General features: G+C 45.9%; 1 protein-coding gene across 2 annotated transcripts in view; it reads right to left on the minus strand.

Annotated features, from left to right (window-relative positions):
• LOC119383577 (histone-lysine N-methyltransferase KMT5B) overlaps positions 1-18311 on the minus strand; it is a 33926-nt gene that overhangs the window by 10090 nt on the left and 5525 nt on the right. For both annotated transcript variants that reach the window (XM_037651810.2, XM_037651811.2), the window contains exons 3-7: positions 16707-16860; positions 14093-14205; positions 6461-6647; positions 3181-3317; positions 2209-2381 (exon numbers count right to left, since the gene is read on the minus strand). In XM_037651810.2, the coding sequence (XP_037507738.1) occupies positions 2209-2381; positions 3181-3317; positions 6461-6647; positions 14093-14205; positions 16707-16860 (764 nt within the window). The remainder of the gene's footprint in view (positions 1-2208; positions 2382-3180; positions 3318-6460; positions 6648-14092; positions 14206-16706; positions 16861-18311) is intronic.

Consider the following 18311-nt stretch of genomic DNA (forward strand, 5'->3'; position numbering starts at 1 on the left):
CATTATGAGTGCATAGAATATACCACAGCAGTGATCTTGGCAAGGCTGCAGGGCTGGTATTGGTATGCTTTTCTTGTTAGTAGCCTTTAAACAGTGCCCGAACAGATGATGGATGCATTTGGTGGTTTTTGCTGTAACGCAAGACCAGGCATGCAGCCTCCAAGGTGTTTCCACACCCCCTGATGCATCACATCAGGCAACCAGTAAAGGAAGCATTCCCCCCCCCTTTTAATATATAGAAATGTATGTCAAGTGTCAAATTTTGTACATGGACACCTCTGTATCTGCAATACCTGAAAGAAGCCATTTTATGCTGTCTGGCTTTTTGCACTTTGCCTTTCATGCTGCATTTAGTTAGTGGTCTTTGTGCATTTGTCGCCTGCCAGACTTATTCAGCAATTTAAATCTTGCTTCACTTCGTAGTGACATAGAAATCCTCAACTGTACACAAAAGTCTCATAGAGAGCATACTAACAACGCCACAAGTTATGCAGCAAACCAGCTAGACCAAAAGATGCAACTGCATACCGTATTTACTCGCATAATGATCGCACTTTTCTTTTTAAAAATTGACGCAAATTTCGGGGTGCGATCATTACGCGGGGTAAATTTTCCGTGAAATATTTTGAGCACCGAAAACGCGAACAAGTCGCATATCGGAATTCTTACGATAGCTATCATGAACATAACCAAAAATAAAAGTAGAGTCTTTGTAATAAATGCACACATTACGCAGGAACTACATGCATTGCACATTACCCTTTATTTTTTTTATTCACTGACCCCCTAACTTTCATTCAGAGTTTGAAGCGTCACTGGCGTCAGTGTCGTCGCCGCTCGATTCCCTGTCGGAACCGGCAGTGTCATCACAGTCGCACAGAAGGTTATCTTCCGTTCTGTCGAGCGCGTTAGATACGCCTGTCTTCTTGAAGCTGTTGGCGACAGTTTTGCTCTTGCCAGTTTTGGTTTCGCGGAAAGCCCGGCGCGTGCTGTTGGTAGTCATGAGCTTCTCACGCTGATTTTTCCAATACCTAATTCTGATTTCGTCGACACCGAAATGCCTGCCGGCAGCGCGGTTGCCGTGCTCGAGCACGCAATCGACCGCCTTCAACTTAAACACGGCAGTGAAACTCGCGTATCGCCCCATCGTGAACCGGCACTCAAACAAGCCCACAAGGCACATCTCGACAACGTTTCCTCTTGCTGTCATGAAACGTTTAAGAAAAGCCGCAGCGCCTCACATCGCTGCTTCATAAGGAGGAGGGCTACCTCACACGACGACGATGTTGACATTGCAGCAAGCTACCACCGAAACATCAAAACGAACCGTCGATCAAAATTAACGACAAAATACGGCCGCTGCCTCGCTCTCCGCGTGAGATGGGGCTGTAAAGAGGGTAGTCTATAACTTGCATTCCTTGTTGAAGTACACACCGATTGGAAGCATCAAGAGCAAATTGCAACCGAAGCGAGGATCGGTGATGCTGCCATGTTGCCGGAAATCGTCACACTCACTTCCGAGCGACAAGCGATTTTTTTTGGCTTCCCAAAAACCTGCGACGCGACAAGCGACGGCGATGGATGGCCCTCCGCGACAGCAAATCCCTGTCACTCGTCTCCGTCGCTCGAAAATCGCGTGCATGCGGTTGGGCCTTAACACTGCGGGATATCAAAACCACGTGATCAAAGCAAACATGGCGGCTGGCGGAGCTAAGCGAACGCCTTTTTTCTCGTAAGTCATGGAGGTCGTGAGTGCGTCATGCGCGCCAAAACAGTTTCTTCCGTCAAAATAATGAATTATTTCGTTTAAATCGGTAAATTTGCGGCAACAGCATAGCCATGTTTAAAGGACAGAAACAGAGATGGGCGCGTTCAGCTGCCACAGATGTAGAAACACATGGCGGGCATGTGGTGAAAACTACGGCATTTGTCTTTACTGCTATCCTAATACCGCACGCTTCCGCCAAGGGTGGGCAAAAATTAGGAATCTGTTTGGTGCATGCAGTTCACTTGGTGAGTCTTGAAGAGCCACTTACGTAACGTTCGACAGATGGTAAACATGATGATCATCAGCTAGACTTGGCACACGACATATCGCTGCGGCAAGTTCGGGGTGCGATCATTACGCGAGGAAAAAAAAAATCGAATTTTGACGACAAAATTTAGGGGTGCGATCATTATGCGAGTAAATATGGTATTAAGAACTACCTGGCTGATGATGTGCCTGCTGTGGCTGCAGTTGCGGCTTGTGCTGGGGTGACTTGACCTGCTGCTTCCAACGGTTGAGGCGGTTGTCCGTCTCTCGAAAGCTGTACGCCAGCCGGGTTTCCATCAGGCTCGGCTGACGGCCCTTCTTGGTGGTGAACGCCCCAGTTCCTCGCCTGCGCGGAGGATGCACCACCGTTTCGGAAAGGCACCGACAGTCTCGACTTCCACAACTAAAACCTTGTTCGGCAGCTCCACGCGGAGTGGCCCATGCTCAGAACATGGACACTCCTCCGTTCAAAAGCGCACGTTAAAGTCACCCTTCAGAATCCTGTTGCCGTACAACGCCCACACAACAATCGTGATAGGTGGCAGTTGTGGAAACGCTTAGCTCCTCCACATCCGGTAGCATTCATCTTGCGCAGCATCGCATTTCCAGAGATACGAGTTCTCTCGTTGGCTTGCATGTTAAAACTGGGAGCGTACACCGCTTTGCTTACATGGCTAGAGGCTATGCCTAATGAATGTGCAATGCTCACAAGGTGACCACCGCATCTCCAGGCTTCCTTTTCTTTTTTCTTCTTTTCTTACGACTAGCAGTGCATTTTTTTAACAGAGGTGACCCACAGCAAAATAAAACACAGCATCATATTTCTGCGATTACACGGTGAGTTGTTTATTTCAATTCTTAGCTGCATGAATGCGTAATCCGTGATGCCCCGAAACACAACTGTAGAGTCGTGTATCATTGCCAGGTACACTAAAGAATAAACAATGCATAATATACATACACAAATGCAGGAATTGTACTGAGGCTCTGGGTATATCAGAGACCTCTCGTACTTGTTTACTGGTCGCAAAGCTCCTCCATCGTGCAATGGGAGAGCTTTAAAACCTGCCAATTGTGACCGCGCAGTGACGCCACCGCTAGTAAGGAGGCGTTCACTTACTCACTTACCGGTCACACTCACTTACCTTTCACACGTTTCACATTCGCAGTAGCTGTTGCCGTCTCCAAAAAAGTCCTCGCCATAGAAGCAGGTGATCTCCTCGCCTTCTTCGATGTCCCGTAATACCTTTACACAAGCGCTGTCTCGGCCCGTCGACACAAACTGCATTTGTGTAAAAGCACAGCACAGATGTAGGAATACGATGCCAGTGCAAGCCACAGGCAGGCAACTATGCTTCTTCGATGACAGTGAGCACATTAGCAGAGAAATGCGGGTGCTCAATGAAATGCGACATTCCATTCAGCCACAAAAGGTAACTAGGGAAAGCTAGTACAGTAAAAAATGAATGAAGCGAAGCTATACTTGCAGCAAAAAATGCGAAGGTTGTTAAATCGAGGTTCCTATGTTTTAACAATAAAAATAACCACACAGGTTTCTCGAATAGTTCAGAATATCTTTATTAAGCATACTGAAACGCAGTAGCCATAAAAGAGACTAGAGTAGCGTTCTAGCCTGGAGAGCCTAGAAAAAAACTCTAAAGTGCGGGAAAAAAACTCCGGCTTACTCCCATGACTGTGCGATAGCACGTGGTGGCATAGCAGACGGCTCATCAATATCAATCCACTGTCGAATATATCAATGATTTTCTACGTAACGTAGTCTCTGAATGGTTCAGCTTAAAGGGGCCACGACGCCCAATTTTCGATCATAATCTGTGTTATGTCGGTTAATCCTTGTGCATTCACAAACAGGCTGGCAAAATTTTAGCGCATGTGGTCGAGCAGCTAATTTATAAATGAATATTTTTTTAACACGCGAGCGCCGGAGAGTCGGGCAACACTGACCCACTCGTGAGCCGTGACGTGACGAGCTGCTTGCTTTGCGAGTGTCTGCATTCCAGCGAACGATTTTGTTCTGTGGTCCTCTGCATGTTCAATTGAGCTATTTCACCTCCTTCAGCTGGGCATTGAAAATGAACGATTTTCAGCGGCTGAAACTGTGGCAGAAAACGACGGCGCTGCTCCGTGCAGCAGATGACGTCCCACACGCCATGGCAAAATGACGGTCGCCGGCTGTGGGTGGGGTTTATTGCCGGCGACTTCTACGGCTCATTTTCCACTGAAACATACTTATACGGGCCAATTTTTAAATATGTACAGGCACAATAGACAGTCTACTTCTATTTTTCGCTGAAAACCGCAAATTGTTGGGTGACCGGGTCATGGCCCCTTTAAGATTGTACATCTAGTTTGTCGCCAGATTTTTAATGAAGAAACGCTGCTTAAGACAAACATCAATGACCAGTAAAGACCTCACATGATGTTGCGTGATGTAGATTGTGTTTCCCCTGTAATGCTTCGCGAAACACCATGTTAAAGGGGCCCCATAATATTTTGCAAACCCCCATCTTTTACAAGTGTTGAAGGTTGGGCGAGTTGGCAATTCGAATAATCGAATGAATATTGCAGTATTTGAGTTCACTTTGACACAAATTTAAAGTTTCCAAAATTCCACGTGTAATCAGCCTGAAAGTCCACGTGTAATTAACCTGAAAAGATGGTTTATCTGCAGCATGGGCTCGCTATGCCGTGAAGATGCCCATTAAGGAGAAATCCGCGCTGCTGCGAAGCCCACTTCATGATTAAGTGCACATATTATTAGGGTTGCACGGGAGAGGAGAACAAACCGACACTGTGCATGCTCGTTGCTAAGACGATTCATCAGCGAGGAGGAAGAGGAGAAAATTGACCTTCACATACAAAATGAGGCTGCTTAGGACCACAGGAAGTTGGGCTTAAGGTGGACAGCATTTGTATCGTCTGGTTCTCGACTCCTCTGCAATCGTCCGCATGCCTGACCTTCTTTCATGAGGCCGCTTACAGGGGTACACAAACAAAAAGAGAAGCTTTTGCATAAAGATGTAGGGGTGTGCGAATATTCGAAATTTCGAATATTTTTAGAATAGTGTTTGCTATTCGATTCGATTCGCACTGGAATTTTACTATTCGAACTTCCCAAAAACAATTAGTCAATGTCCGATTGAAAGTGACCCCTTCAAATTTTCAATATGCTTCACCTCATTACACTCTCGTATTGCACCAAAGCTGCCTTTCAAGCTCCGTTACGGTCGAACTTTGCCGAGACAGTCAACGTCCCATTGAAAGTGGTCCCTAGATGTTCAGTATGCTTCACCTCATCACACTCAGGTATTGCGGCAAAGCTGCCTTTCAAGCTCCGTTACGGTCGAACTTTGCCAAGAGACAGTCAACGTCCGATTGGAAGTGGTCCCCAGATTTTCGATATGCTTCACCTCATCCCACCCGGTATTGCGGCAAAGCTGCCTTTCAAGCTCCGTTACGGTCGAACTTTACCAAGAACAGTCAACGTCCGATTGAAAGTAGTCCCTAGATTTTCAGTATGCTTCACCTCATCACACTCAGGTATTGCGGCAAAGCTGCCTTTCAAGCTCCGTTACGGTCGAACTTTACCAAGAACAGTCAACGTCCGATTGGAAGTGGTTCCCAGATTTTCGATATGCTTCACCTCATCCCACCCGGTATTGCGGCAAAGCTACCTTTCAAGCTTTGCTACGGTTGCAAATGTATTAACTCAAGGAGATGCTGGTTCCAACATAAAGATGAAAGATGTGGCAGAAGGGGGAGTCAATTAATGCTGTTTTGGACCTGAAATTTGGGCAGGAAGTCCGAAAAATCGGAAGCCGAAGCTTTTTAGCATCCAAAATTTCAGATGTTCTTATATATCGACGTCTACGAGGCAGATTTGGAACTCCGGTTTTGAAGGGAGCACACCCTTGTCCGCCACATCAGTTGTGCTTCCACATAAGTTGAAAGAGGAGGAGAGGCTGAGGAAATGGCATCTTTGCCTACCACGTGTAAAGTGTTGTCGGCAACACTTTGGTGGCACCAAATCATGTACACAGATAGAATTCGGCCTCAACATTGCCTCATTCTTGATAAGACAACTATGAAACACCACCCCACCAGTGTTTCATCAACCTAGTGAAAAGAAACTTTCATGTTGCTCTCTCATAAGAATATGCTTAGGAATCCTCTCTAACTTTTTTTTCTGCAATTTCACTTCGACGTATTCGAAAAATATTGTAGAAATATTCGAGAAATATTCTAAAAATATTCGATTCGATTCGCACTCACATTTCAATATTCGAATTCGCTTTGCACCCAAAATTTTGCTATTCGCGCAGCTCTATAAAGATGCTGCTCATGTGTGCATTTGTCAGTGCTTTGAGGCCACAGGCAAAAAATAAACAGCCTGCACAGGCTCACCTTGCAATTGGGCCGGCAGTCATGGTTGATGAAGGCAGCCGGACCAAGCCATAGCTGGGCGCAGTTCTTTCTACAGGAGTACATGACGCTGAAATCGTTCTTGCCGGGGCACAGCAGCTGGCACTCTTCCTCCTCCGTCAGCTCCGCAATGCAGCCCACCAAATGCGGGATCTTCTCATTCTTGTACCTGCACCAGAGATGCATAAAGCCTGAATAACACGAGCCTCAGCGCCCTGTAGGAAATATCGAAATGCCGGTATGATTCCCTCGCAGAGAGAGGCCCAGGAACTTCCTAGCCTAACTCTCTCGCTCTTTTGCTTTATGATCCCAACTCTGACGAAGCGGACCCAAAGGGGACCGCCCACAACCACGAAATCCGCGTGCCCTTTGGCTGAAACGAGTAACAGTGACTCCCGCCGAAATCGACGGCAAAGGACGAAACAGAAGGAGAGAAGCAACAGAGAGCTCAGCCAAGGAGGACGTCGGAATGAAGCGGCAGGGGCAAAGGTGAGCACCCCAGCTCCGTTCGTCGCTTGCATACCTTGCTGCCTGTTTCCCCTGCCATCGAAGTTCAACCCCATCATGCCCGGGGCCAACATTGACCGTTGGCATTAGCCCTTTCAGGGTTAATGACGTACACGTATGTCCTCCGCGAACAACCTCGACATGGTCATTGACGTACATCATCACTTGTATATTTAAAAAGCACGCCTTTTTCTATTATTTCTCTTGCTTGGCATATGCTGCCACATTGCGGGAATACATGGAATTCATTGCTTGCGCCAATGTCTCTCCATTTTTTTTTTATGCGCATCCAGTCGCACGCGGCGGCTAGATTCGGTTTCATCCTTTGGGTGGTTCCCGCTTCTTGTGCCTGCAAAACTGATGCTGTCTGGTTTAGAGTGCCTCAAAGGGTGACCACTTTATTACTCTCTCGTTTATTGCTCCCAAGGGCGCTGTTATGCGTGTTTCCATGAAGGCGCTGACTTACACAAACAATGCCGCTGCAGTTGCATTTCCAGTTTTGGGGACTCGCAAAAACCACTGCCACCTTCGTTGACGATATGACGAAGGATTATTGTAGGCGTCTCGCTTGTTCTTGCTTTCTGGATGCACACAGAGCCCTGCAATTTTCTTCAGTGCGCTCACCAGCACGGTTCACTTGCGCTATGGCGATTCCTCCGAATAACCGCTCGACTGCCGAATCAGAATCTGACTCATTCGATGTCAGCCCGCCATATGAGGACTTACTTTCGAGTTAAGACTCAGAGTTTGATGAACGAGCGACATCTCAAAAGCGAGCGCGGCAAGACAATGCTTACTGGATCAAAGGTGACTTTTCTCCCCCCGCGTTTCCATTTGACGACCCTTCGTGCACTTATTTTTGTGCGTCTGTGAGCTGTTTATGCAACGCATCATTTTTTTAACACTCATATAAGCTTTCTTTAGAATTTATCTTGCTAATAATAATAATTGTTGGGGCTCAATGTTCCAAAACCACAATATGATTATGAGAGATGCCGTAGTGGAGGGCTCCGGAAATTTCGACCGCTTGGGGTTCTTTAACGTGCACCTAATAAATCCAAGCACACGGGCCTCGAGCATTTTCACATCCATCGAAAATGTGGCCGCCGCGGCCGAGATTTGATCCCGAATTTATCCTACTGTTACTCATAAATAAACCAGGTGTATGTAACAACACAAACGGTTTTTTTGTCACTTTATAGTCCCCCTAAAATCATTACGACAATTTTTTTCTGCATCTCTTCAGTTGTTAGTCGGCGTTTGTGATGTCATGACTTCTTTCTTGTGTCCGTGTTTGCACGCCCTGTGTTTTTAGAATGAATTTTTTAGATTTGAAGCATCTTATAGCGGAGTTCAATCCGGTGGTGGTGGTGGTGTGCGGCGTGACCACCCTTACTGCACATGCACAAACGCTCTCCACTTCCTCTCCCCCTCCCCATTTTCCTCTCTCCCCTCCCCTTTACCCCTCACCACTCCCCCTCTGAAACACAGGCTCTACCTGCCGAAACACTGCTTCGCATCGCCTCATGGTCCCCTTTAGCGGGAGATGGTGTTTCTGAAATAGATTCATCTGAATAATTTAAATTAGTAATAAAAAAATTCGACCCTCAAAGGGTTAAGAAAACCCAATAAATGTTGTGGTTGTTTGTTATTACTGTGTGTGCCTCATATAGCACACACAGTAATAACACAGTATGATAGTGTTCTACGCCATATAGCACCGATGTGCCTCCGAACGCGGTAGAGCACCGAGGTGTGTATGTGCACCTTGGGAAGCTAGTTACTGTCCGCAGCACCTAAATAGGAGATAAACATAGGCGTGAGCAGGATTCCCCATTAGGGGGTTGAAGTCTCACTGCAGTGCCCGTCCCTCCTCCCTCGTTGGTCGAGTTCAAAAGAAATCAAGCTCTGCATTGGATGCAAACATCAAAAATGAAAATGACATGATGACGGCCTACCTTTGGTCCCCGGCATTCCGGAGGCTAATGTGGGAAGTTGACAGCTCTTGGAATGCAACATCAGCGGTCCTTGGCCATCATTATAATTAAAAACCTGCTAGGCCATAACCCTGCGCACTTTAAACAATGACAGGACAGGTCCATCTGAGTAAACATGTGGGGGCCAATATAGCGCCTCCCTCAGATGACCGGGGGGGGGGGGGGCCTGCCCCCCCTCGTGCGCACGCCTATGGAGATAGACCAGGTAGAAGCTGCTTACATCATCATCATCATCATCAGCCTGTCTACGCCCACTGCAGGGCAAAGGCCTCTCCCATGTTCCGCCAATCAACCCGCTCCTGTGCTTACACCTACTTACAACCCAAAGCAAATGCGCGAGTCCCTTTTTGTCTTCCATGTGCACTCAATGTGTGAATGCACTGGGGAGGGGGAAAATGTCAGCAGTGGCACTGGAGGGTATGGAGGGAAAGGTCAGCGGTGGCGCTGGGGAGGAAGAGGGAAATGTCAGCATGAGCACTCGTAGAATGTTCTGGAAGCTGTGGCACCATGCTCGCAGAACTTAAGCGCAACGGCAGGTCAGCAGAAAGTTCATCAGAAAGTTCAACAGAAGGTCAAACTATGCTTTTGCCTTTGCATTCTTAAAAAGTTTTAAGTATCCCCCATAATTTTTTAATGATTTATCACAACCAGAGGGTAATTAATTTTCTGAGATTAGTCATGTTGCACTTTCATATCAAAAGAATCAAGTCTCAGGCTCCGAGTGCAGTTGCAATATATTATTGACTGCATTCATTATGAGTAAATAAGGGCTATACTTTTGACAAAGCTGTCAGAATGTGGCCCGTCAAACGACTCGTCAAAACTCGATAGTGCCTTGAGCAAAGTGACCGTCTGCAGCATTATGCAGCAGACTGAAGACGCACTGAATGTATATATGTTGCTCATTTGTTTCATTCGAAGCTTATGTCTCTTGCTTCTTCTTGGCCACAAGTCGACAGAACAAGCAAAAACAAGTCGTGTCCACAAATATGGGAATTGCAACCGAAGGAGTCAACAGTTACCATTATATTAAGGAGTGCCGCTCAGAACACGAGCATTTCTACACTCTGCCCCTACCAGAAATATGACCACCCTGGCTCGGAATCCAACCCACAACCTTGTGTTTATAAGTGTTATCATTCTCAAATAGCTGTATAAAGAAATTAAGTGGCTCTGGGGCAATAGGTGAATGCAAGACAAATTGTGGACTGCAGTGATGTACAGAGTCTAAAAGGGGCCCTGCAACACTTTTCCGAGTAACCATCGAATGGCTTCATTAAAGGACTTTATTGCCTCATGAATCAACCACCGCAAAAATTTTTAGAATACGTCAAGTATACGAGTCGAGTTGCAGAGATTTGTTGCACGCTGTAATTGCTTTATCTCTTCTCTCGCCCCAACAAGTGTGCTGGAAGCTAAGCAGGAAAGGATGGCACAGGGCAAAGAAGTTACATCACACGCTCGTCATGACCTTGAGCACTTTTTCTTCTTTCTTTTCTTTGAACATGCGGCTTACTTTCAGTGTGACTGCGAGAGCGCACGTGGGCACATGGCAACATCCCGCAGCAGCCTCGGTAGCTATGCAGCTCACAATGCTCAAATCCGCCAATGGTCGGGAATTTGGGCATATGACAGTCGTTTGGGCATGTGGCATCATTTTTAGAAAGAAGAGGGAACGAGTTCTAGTTGACTTTGAAAATTAATTGTAAATTCCAGGTCGCTTGCTGCGCTATAATGTTTGGCTCGCATGTTCTCAGGAGCCTCGACTACCGATCGGCAGCGTTTTCTGACTATACTGAAGAAGTGTTGCAGGGTCCCTTTAAAAAACACCAAATTCTGGCCTGCAGATCTCAGCTTTGTAAAGTGACTTCTCTTTATGAAAAACAAGACTGAGATTCAATACAGTTGGCCCGCACGCTAACTGATTAATAACTGAGTAACTATTTGCACAGAAAAGATTGTTTCAAGATCTTGCATTCATAAAGCAATCAGCTATCCCTGCCACTTGGCAGCATGTCTTTTGAATGACAAACCACTTTGTGAAGCATTTCGCATGTTGCGTGCAAATAAACAAGGTTTATTCAGCTTTGTGGATCGAAAGCTTATTGAAACAAACAATCTAGTTGAAATTACAAGTTTCAATTATCCCGATTCAAACAAAATGCAATTCTGCAAAGCAAAAGATCTCTCGCTATTACAAGAACCAATGCGCGGGGTAAGGTTCCTTTTGTTGTGATAAACAGAATGGTAACTGAAACTAAAGAAAACTTGTTTATCTGCATACAGCAAGCAGGCACTATGCAAAACAGTTTGTCAAATAAGAGACATTACATGCTGAAAAGTGGCAGTGGTAGCAGGTTACTTTAGGAGCACAAGATTTCAAAATAATCTTTTCTATGCAAACAATAACTTGGTTCATATCCATCATAATCTTTAAAGGATGTAGAAAAAGTTAGGGCGGCTTCGCACTAGTGGTGCCAGGCCTGAAGGAACAGCTGAGCTGGGCGGCCTTCCTTAGCATACCAGCCAAGCCTAGCCTAGAGATAGCCAGTTAAGCCTAGAGATGTAGCCACACGAGCACATATCGGGACAGTTAAGCTTCGGAAAGCCAAGTCGAGGCTCTCTCTCTCTCTCTATTTCTTTTTCTCTCTATCTTCTTCTCGTCCTCTCCCCCATAGAAACGCAATCAATGGTTCCCACAAATGCTTGTTCTGTTGTGTGCGTGGATAGCCCAGTGGTTACGATGCTCGCCTTCAGACCATGGGTACCTGGGTTCGAATCCCGCCATGCCAAGAATTTTATTTCGTTTTGTTTATTTATTTCTTCTTCTCCTCCTCCTCTCCACTTCTCCTCTCCTCCCTCCAACGCATTGCTAGGCAACACGTGGTGACGTCATCCCCCGGCAACGTTTTTCTGCTCACACTGAACAACGTAATCTCCATCTTGAACAGCTTTGCTGTTAAAAGAATGTCTTGCCAAGCATACCACGTGACTTCTGGAGCACTCAATCCAAGAAAGCAATAAATTTTGAATTAGCGTAGCAGTCCATCTGATATACCAAAAGTACTTGAACGTAAGAAGACATTTCTATAGCAAACGCAAATACAAGAAAGCTGTGGCACGGCCTAGTTCTAAGAATGCAGTTAGGCAAAGTGCCGGATGCTGCCGAGAGACCAATAAAATGAGGTGAAGAAAAAAAAGAGGACCTTATCAGAACATGGAGAGAAGCGGAAATGTCCATAATGACAAAGAACATGCAGGCAAATGAGGTTGCAAATATTTGAGGCATTGCTCGAAACATGTTTAGATATGTGTTTCCTTCAGCACGCCTGCTTCATTACAGTCCAACCCCGCAATAACAAAATACCTCAATAACGAAAGTCCCGCGACTACGAAATATTTTCTTGTCCCTGGCGAATGCCCATAGGATTCAATGTATTTCATATTTCTCAACAACGAAACATTGCTGAACTGCAATCCCGCAATAACGAAAAGCGACGTAATGTTTCTCGCACGTAATATTACTCACGCAAGGTCCGCGGACAGCAAAATGCACTCAAATGCCTCTGCCGTACGTTTAAATTGTGCAAAAACTATCTACATTATGCATGCGTGGGCGCCACCATCACTGTTTACAAAATCGGCACGCTGCCGGAAGTAGTTGCTCGCACCGGATGTCGTCATGGCCGCCTTGTTGTTTAATTTATACTTTTTGTTATACATCGCCATTGGCTTGTTACCGGCACGTGACTACGCTTTGTGTGCCTACAGCTTTCCTCGACAAAGAGGTTCCCGATAGCGTTGATGTCGATGACTTTATTTGCCCCGATGAAGATGTGAAAGTGCATGAAGAGTTGGACGACGAGGCCATCTTGAACAGCGTGCGCGATACCGACAACACTGAGGAGCAGGGCGCAAGCCACACAGAGAAGCCTCCCAACCCACGAGATGTGTTGGACGCGTTCGACACGATTTGGACGTTCTTAGCAACGCACAATGACGTCGCAACGCACCACTTGATGCACAGCGAAGAAAGATGTATGCGTTTGCTGTATGGCAAAGGCCGACAAGCCAAGCTAACAAACTTTTGGCAATAAACTTTCCTTTTTCTGGTCATTTCCCCATTTGTATTGCGCTATTTTGAGATAAAGAAATTCTCACAACAACGAAATTTTCCCGTTTCTCCACCAATTTCGTTATTGCAGAGTTTGACTCTGCAATAGTAGTCAACTGGGTTCACGGCGGCATGAAAAGAATTTCCGGCCAATATTATGAAGGAAGCATTTCGAAAGTGCAACGCCTCAATAATCTTGCAGGTCGTTTTCACAGCTGAATGCCCTCTTTTTGCTAGGAAACTTACATACTAGGAAACTTACATACTAGGAAACTTGTTTAATCTTTGCATTTTCTGAATTTCAGGAGTCAGCCTAGATTAGGATAAATACAGCAAACATACACTTTGAGGCACACTGAGACATCAATGACCAACTAGAATTTTTTTCTTCTGTGTAATTAGACTAGAGGTTTCAATAATCAAGGTTTAAATTATCATACACCAATTATATGCTATCGTAGGCACGCAAGAAGACACCGTCATGCTTACCTCCTCTAATTAAAAAGTTATTTACTGAGTCATGTAATAAGCTTAATCTTTGCAATTACCGCCGTAATTGGTCAGTAGTCATCCTAAAATGCCTTTCGCTGCAGAGAAGGTAACTATGAAGGCAGTGAGCAAATCTCGCATTTGCCTCATTTATGAGAATTTTAGGACACATTTCTTGAAACACCCCCCACATGTTTCTTTGGCTTGAGCGCCAAACGTAACTCGAGAAACAGTAAAAGAGAGGACAACGCAGTGATTCCCCTTTCTGTCTTTTCAGTCATTGTTGAAGTTAAACATGAACAAATGTCAAACGTGAACAACCAGGCAAAATGTCAGTCCTGCTAAGCAATATGGAAAACGTAAGTTACAGGGACCCTAACAGGGTGAAAACCCAAACTTGTGTTACACGTTACACTGTAAGCACTATAATTGAAGCTACTGGACTATTTCTAATTCAATATACATGGCAACAGGAAAGTGTGACCACCGACCCAGAAAAAGGCTTACCATTTTTTGGTTGCACATATCTTGGCACCCACATTGCCTTCCATCGAGTAACGGTCGCATCGCATAACCTCGAACCCCGCTTCACTGTCAAACATGCGGAGGTAACGAAAGATCTGGAAGGAAAAAACACCAAGTTCGTTGGTGAGATTTCTCATTAAACAGCATATCACAAGTAAAAGCACTATGCTTCAAGTAAAAAACACAAGAGCAAGAATTCAGCTCGTTTCACAGTGTTTTAACGCTACACTATAAAGGGGCCCTGTAACACTTTTTGAACACAGTCTGAAAATGCTGCTGATCTGTAGTCGAGACTCCAGGTAGCATGTGAGCCAAATATTATAGCAGTGCATGTAGCAGGGTATTTACAATTACATTTCAAAGAGAGCTTGGTATCGCTCGCTCTTCTCTCAGAACCGACGTCAGTGGAGACATGGCCACTGGGTAATTTGAGCACTCGTGCTGCACAGTTACCATGGCTGCCACGTGCCCAGATTAGCAGCACTAGCGCGCTTTTGAACAAACTGAAAGTGAGCTGACGCATTGAAACAAAAAGAGAAGAGTAAGTGTTCATGGTCATGATGCCCACTGACCTAATGCCTTTTGTTATCCCCCTCCCTCCCCCAGTGTAGCTTTCAGCGTGCTCGCTGGGATGAAAGGAGAGGGAAAGCGCTCGAAGCGTGCGACAAATCCCTGTAACTCTGCTTAAAATAGACAGATTCGAAAAATTTCTGTGGCAATTGATTCGTGAGGCACTATAAACTCCAGCAATTAGGTAATTCGACAAATACTTGGAAAAGTGTTGTCGGGCCTCTTTGAAGGACCCTGCAACACTTTTCAAGGTAACCATCGAATGGCTTCATTAACCCTTTGAGGGTTTACGCTGTACATGTACGGCATCACCTAACAGCTACCAGAGGGCTTACGCCGTACATATATGTCATTGCCAGTATGTTTAAAATGCGCGCCTTTTTCAATCATTTCTCTTGCTTGGCATGTGCTGCCACACTTTGGGAATACGTGGAATTTTTTTCGTGCACCGATGTTTTTTTTTTCTTCTTTCCAAAGCAGCGTGCTGGCTTTTGCTTGTGCGTCCAAGCACGTGCGCGCGCGGTGCCGCTGGTTTCGGTTTTGTCCTTCGGGTGGTTATCGCTTCTCGCGCCCACAATGCTGATGGCTGTCTGGTTTATGTAATTTCTCAAAGGGCAACCACTTGTTATACTCTTGTTTATTGCTCCCCGGGGCGCGATTACATCTGTTACCGTGCAGCGCTAAATTACACAAACGATGCCGCTGTCGTTGTGTTTCCTGTTATGGGGACTCGGGAAAAACGAACTCCGTCCCATTGGCGATAAGACAAAGCATTATTATATATAGCTTTTTCACTCGTTCTGCTTTCCGGATGGGTGCACAACCATACAGTTTTCTACCGCGCGCTCACTCACGCAGTTCGCTTACGCTATGGAAGTGCGTGCCGGTTGCTCTGCTGGTAGTGAATGGAGCAGCGATTCCCCCAATGTGTACTATTCACCAAGTGCCAAATCAGAATCTGATTCACTGGATGTCAGTTCGTCAGACGAGGATTTACTTAAGAGTTCAGACTCGGATGATGAAGGAGAGACACCTCCAAAGCATGTGCAGCGAGGCGATGCGGACTGGATCAATGGTGACTGGATCAAAGGCGACTACTTTTTACCAGAAAAATACTCTGGTGTGTTTATTTTTGTATGTCAGTGAACTATGTTTAAAACAACGCATAATTTTTATTTACAAGAAAATCGTAGTTGCCCAAGCATTTTTATTTATAAAAAAATCGTATAGGTGCTTTTTTTTTAGTATTTTGCTTGACGTTACTCACGAATAAACCATGTGTATGAAACAAAAATGATTTTTTGTCACTTTACGGTCATGAAAAAAAATATTAGACAATTTGTTTCTTACATAGAATCGTCTGAAGAATTTAATTCAGCAATAAAAAGTACACATTTTCGGAGTGCATTTTGCAAAAAAATTCAACCCTCAAAGAATGAAGTTAGTTTATTGCCTCACGAATTAAGTGCCAGAAAAATTTTTAGAATCAGTCGGATACGAGCGGAGTTACAGAGATTTGTTGCACACTGTAAATGTTTTCTGTCTTCTATCGTCCCGACGAGCGTGCTAGAAGATAAGCAGGGAGGGATGGCACAGGGGACAGAAGATACATCATGCGCACATCATGGCCTTTGAGCACATTTTCTTTCCTTTTTTTTTTTTTTTTCAAACGGCAGCTTACTTTCAGTATGATCGCGAGCATGCGGGCAGGCAAGTGGTGGCCTCCCGCGGCGGTCGTGGTAACTATGGCACGGTCATTTGGTTTGTAGAAAGAAGAGGTAACAATTTCTAGCTCACTTTGAGAATTAATTGTAAATTCCAAGCTGCGCTATAATGTTCGGCTCACGTGTTTTCAGTGGTTTCGGGAGCCTCGACTACCGATCAGCAGCGTTTTCTGACCGTGCTGAAAAAGTGTTGCACAGCCCCTTTAAACTGCAACTGGAAAACCTGCCTGGTAGATTTAACGAATGAAGCACTGTGGCTTCGAGCAGACACACGCAGCGCATGCAGAGGAGGAGATACTCACATGCTCCTTGAACGGACCCTGCCGAGCCTTAGTGAGAAATGAGGCCGGGACAAAGTCTGTTAGCTTAGAGAACACCTTCTCGTATTGGTTGTGGGTCTTGAAATCTGCTATCAGCTGCTGTAGCTCCTGCTTGTGGGACTTGTAGGGACGAAATCTGTCAACAAACCAAGAAAGAATATAAGAATGCGTCATTAGTCCTCCCACTTGCCTGTCATGGTTATAAAGCCTGAATTCCAGTGTACCATTGCATGCACTGACAGAGCATCAGAATATGTTTTAGCCGTGTTTACGGCAACCAAATTTGGGCCCATTTGGCGAGTTTATGCAAGTTTGAGTGCTGATATCAGCTCCAGACCACCAATATGCAGAGGCAGCCAGAGCAGCCAACTGCAGCCGCATCTAATTGGTGATTGTTGATGGGGAAGCGTATACCACTTTACTCAGCCACCAACTGTAGAGGTTGCCCCAGTTTAGCCTACGCATTTGGCCGCCACCAGTATGTGGCATCACCCAAGATTTCACATGCATATACGTTCGTGCTTAATAAAGGGTGCCGCTGTCTTTTTCAGAACAGAGAAGTGCCTCTGTGTCAGTCCATCTTTGCGTGCCCATGCTCCCGCAGCACAACCCACGCAACATGGTTTCAGAAGTGAACGAATAACGCCATCAGACCCAAGCCTCACCATGAAAGAACTAGGCCACAATGTCCCTCGAGGCCAGCAAGCTGCCAAAAATGGCCGGCATCAACTTGCAGCCACTGACACCATGCAACTTCGTGAACCCGGGAACCTGACCGACATGGCTCAGCTGCTATGAGGACTATGCAGTGGTTTCAGGATTGACACAAGCGTCCGAAGACATGCAGGTATGCTCGTTGTTGTACTGCATGTCTCATATCAAGTGGTTGCCGCCCGTTTCACTGACAACTTCGTGCACCCCGAAAATGAGCTTTACAAGTTGTTGCTGTTCCACAGACGTGTTCAGTTGCTCGACGAAAAGTGTCGACATGTACTACACGAAACTGTGCAGAATGGTGAAGCACTGTAACTATCCCTCAGCAGACTAGGAGCAGAGGCTTGTACGCGACCGGTTTGTTTTTTGCCTTCGCGACTCTCACCTCTCGGACCAGATGGCCCGAAATGCAAAGTTGACACTCAAGGAGGCAAGCACACAGGCCTGTCAATCCGAAGACACCAACGAGAAAAAAAATCTCATCCTAAAATTGCACCGCGTACTCCCCCAAGGTCCACCTCTGACTCCACCAGAGCCGACATGTCCGTCTCTCGTTACTGTGCTGACGCCAAGGCTCATTTGTCACAGCCAAAAGCAGAGCGCTCACGTGAATTCTCCACATGCGAATTCTGCGGCCATGCGGCTTATCCACGTTTGCACTGTCCGGCATGACACTCCACCTGCAGCTTCTGCAAAAAGAAAGGCCACTTTGCCGAAGTGTGCCACTCAAGGAAGTCTAAGCAGAACAAGCTTGGCTCCATTCAACTGCAAGCTGTCGGGATACCAGCGATGGCAAAGTTCGTCAGCGTCACTGTTCACAGCTACACTGCAGAGTTCAAAGTTGACTCCAGAGCCGAGGAGTGCGCCATTTCC

The sequence above is a fragment of the Rhipicephalus sanguineus genome, chromosome 2 (genome assembly GCF_013339695.2).
Source record: "Rhipicephalus sanguineus isolate Rsan-2018 chromosome 2, BIME_Rsan_1.4, whole genome shotgun sequence".
NCBI classification, from domain to species: Eukaryota; Metazoa; Arthropoda; class Arachnida; order Ixodida; family Ixodidae; genus Rhipicephalus; species Rhipicephalus sanguineus.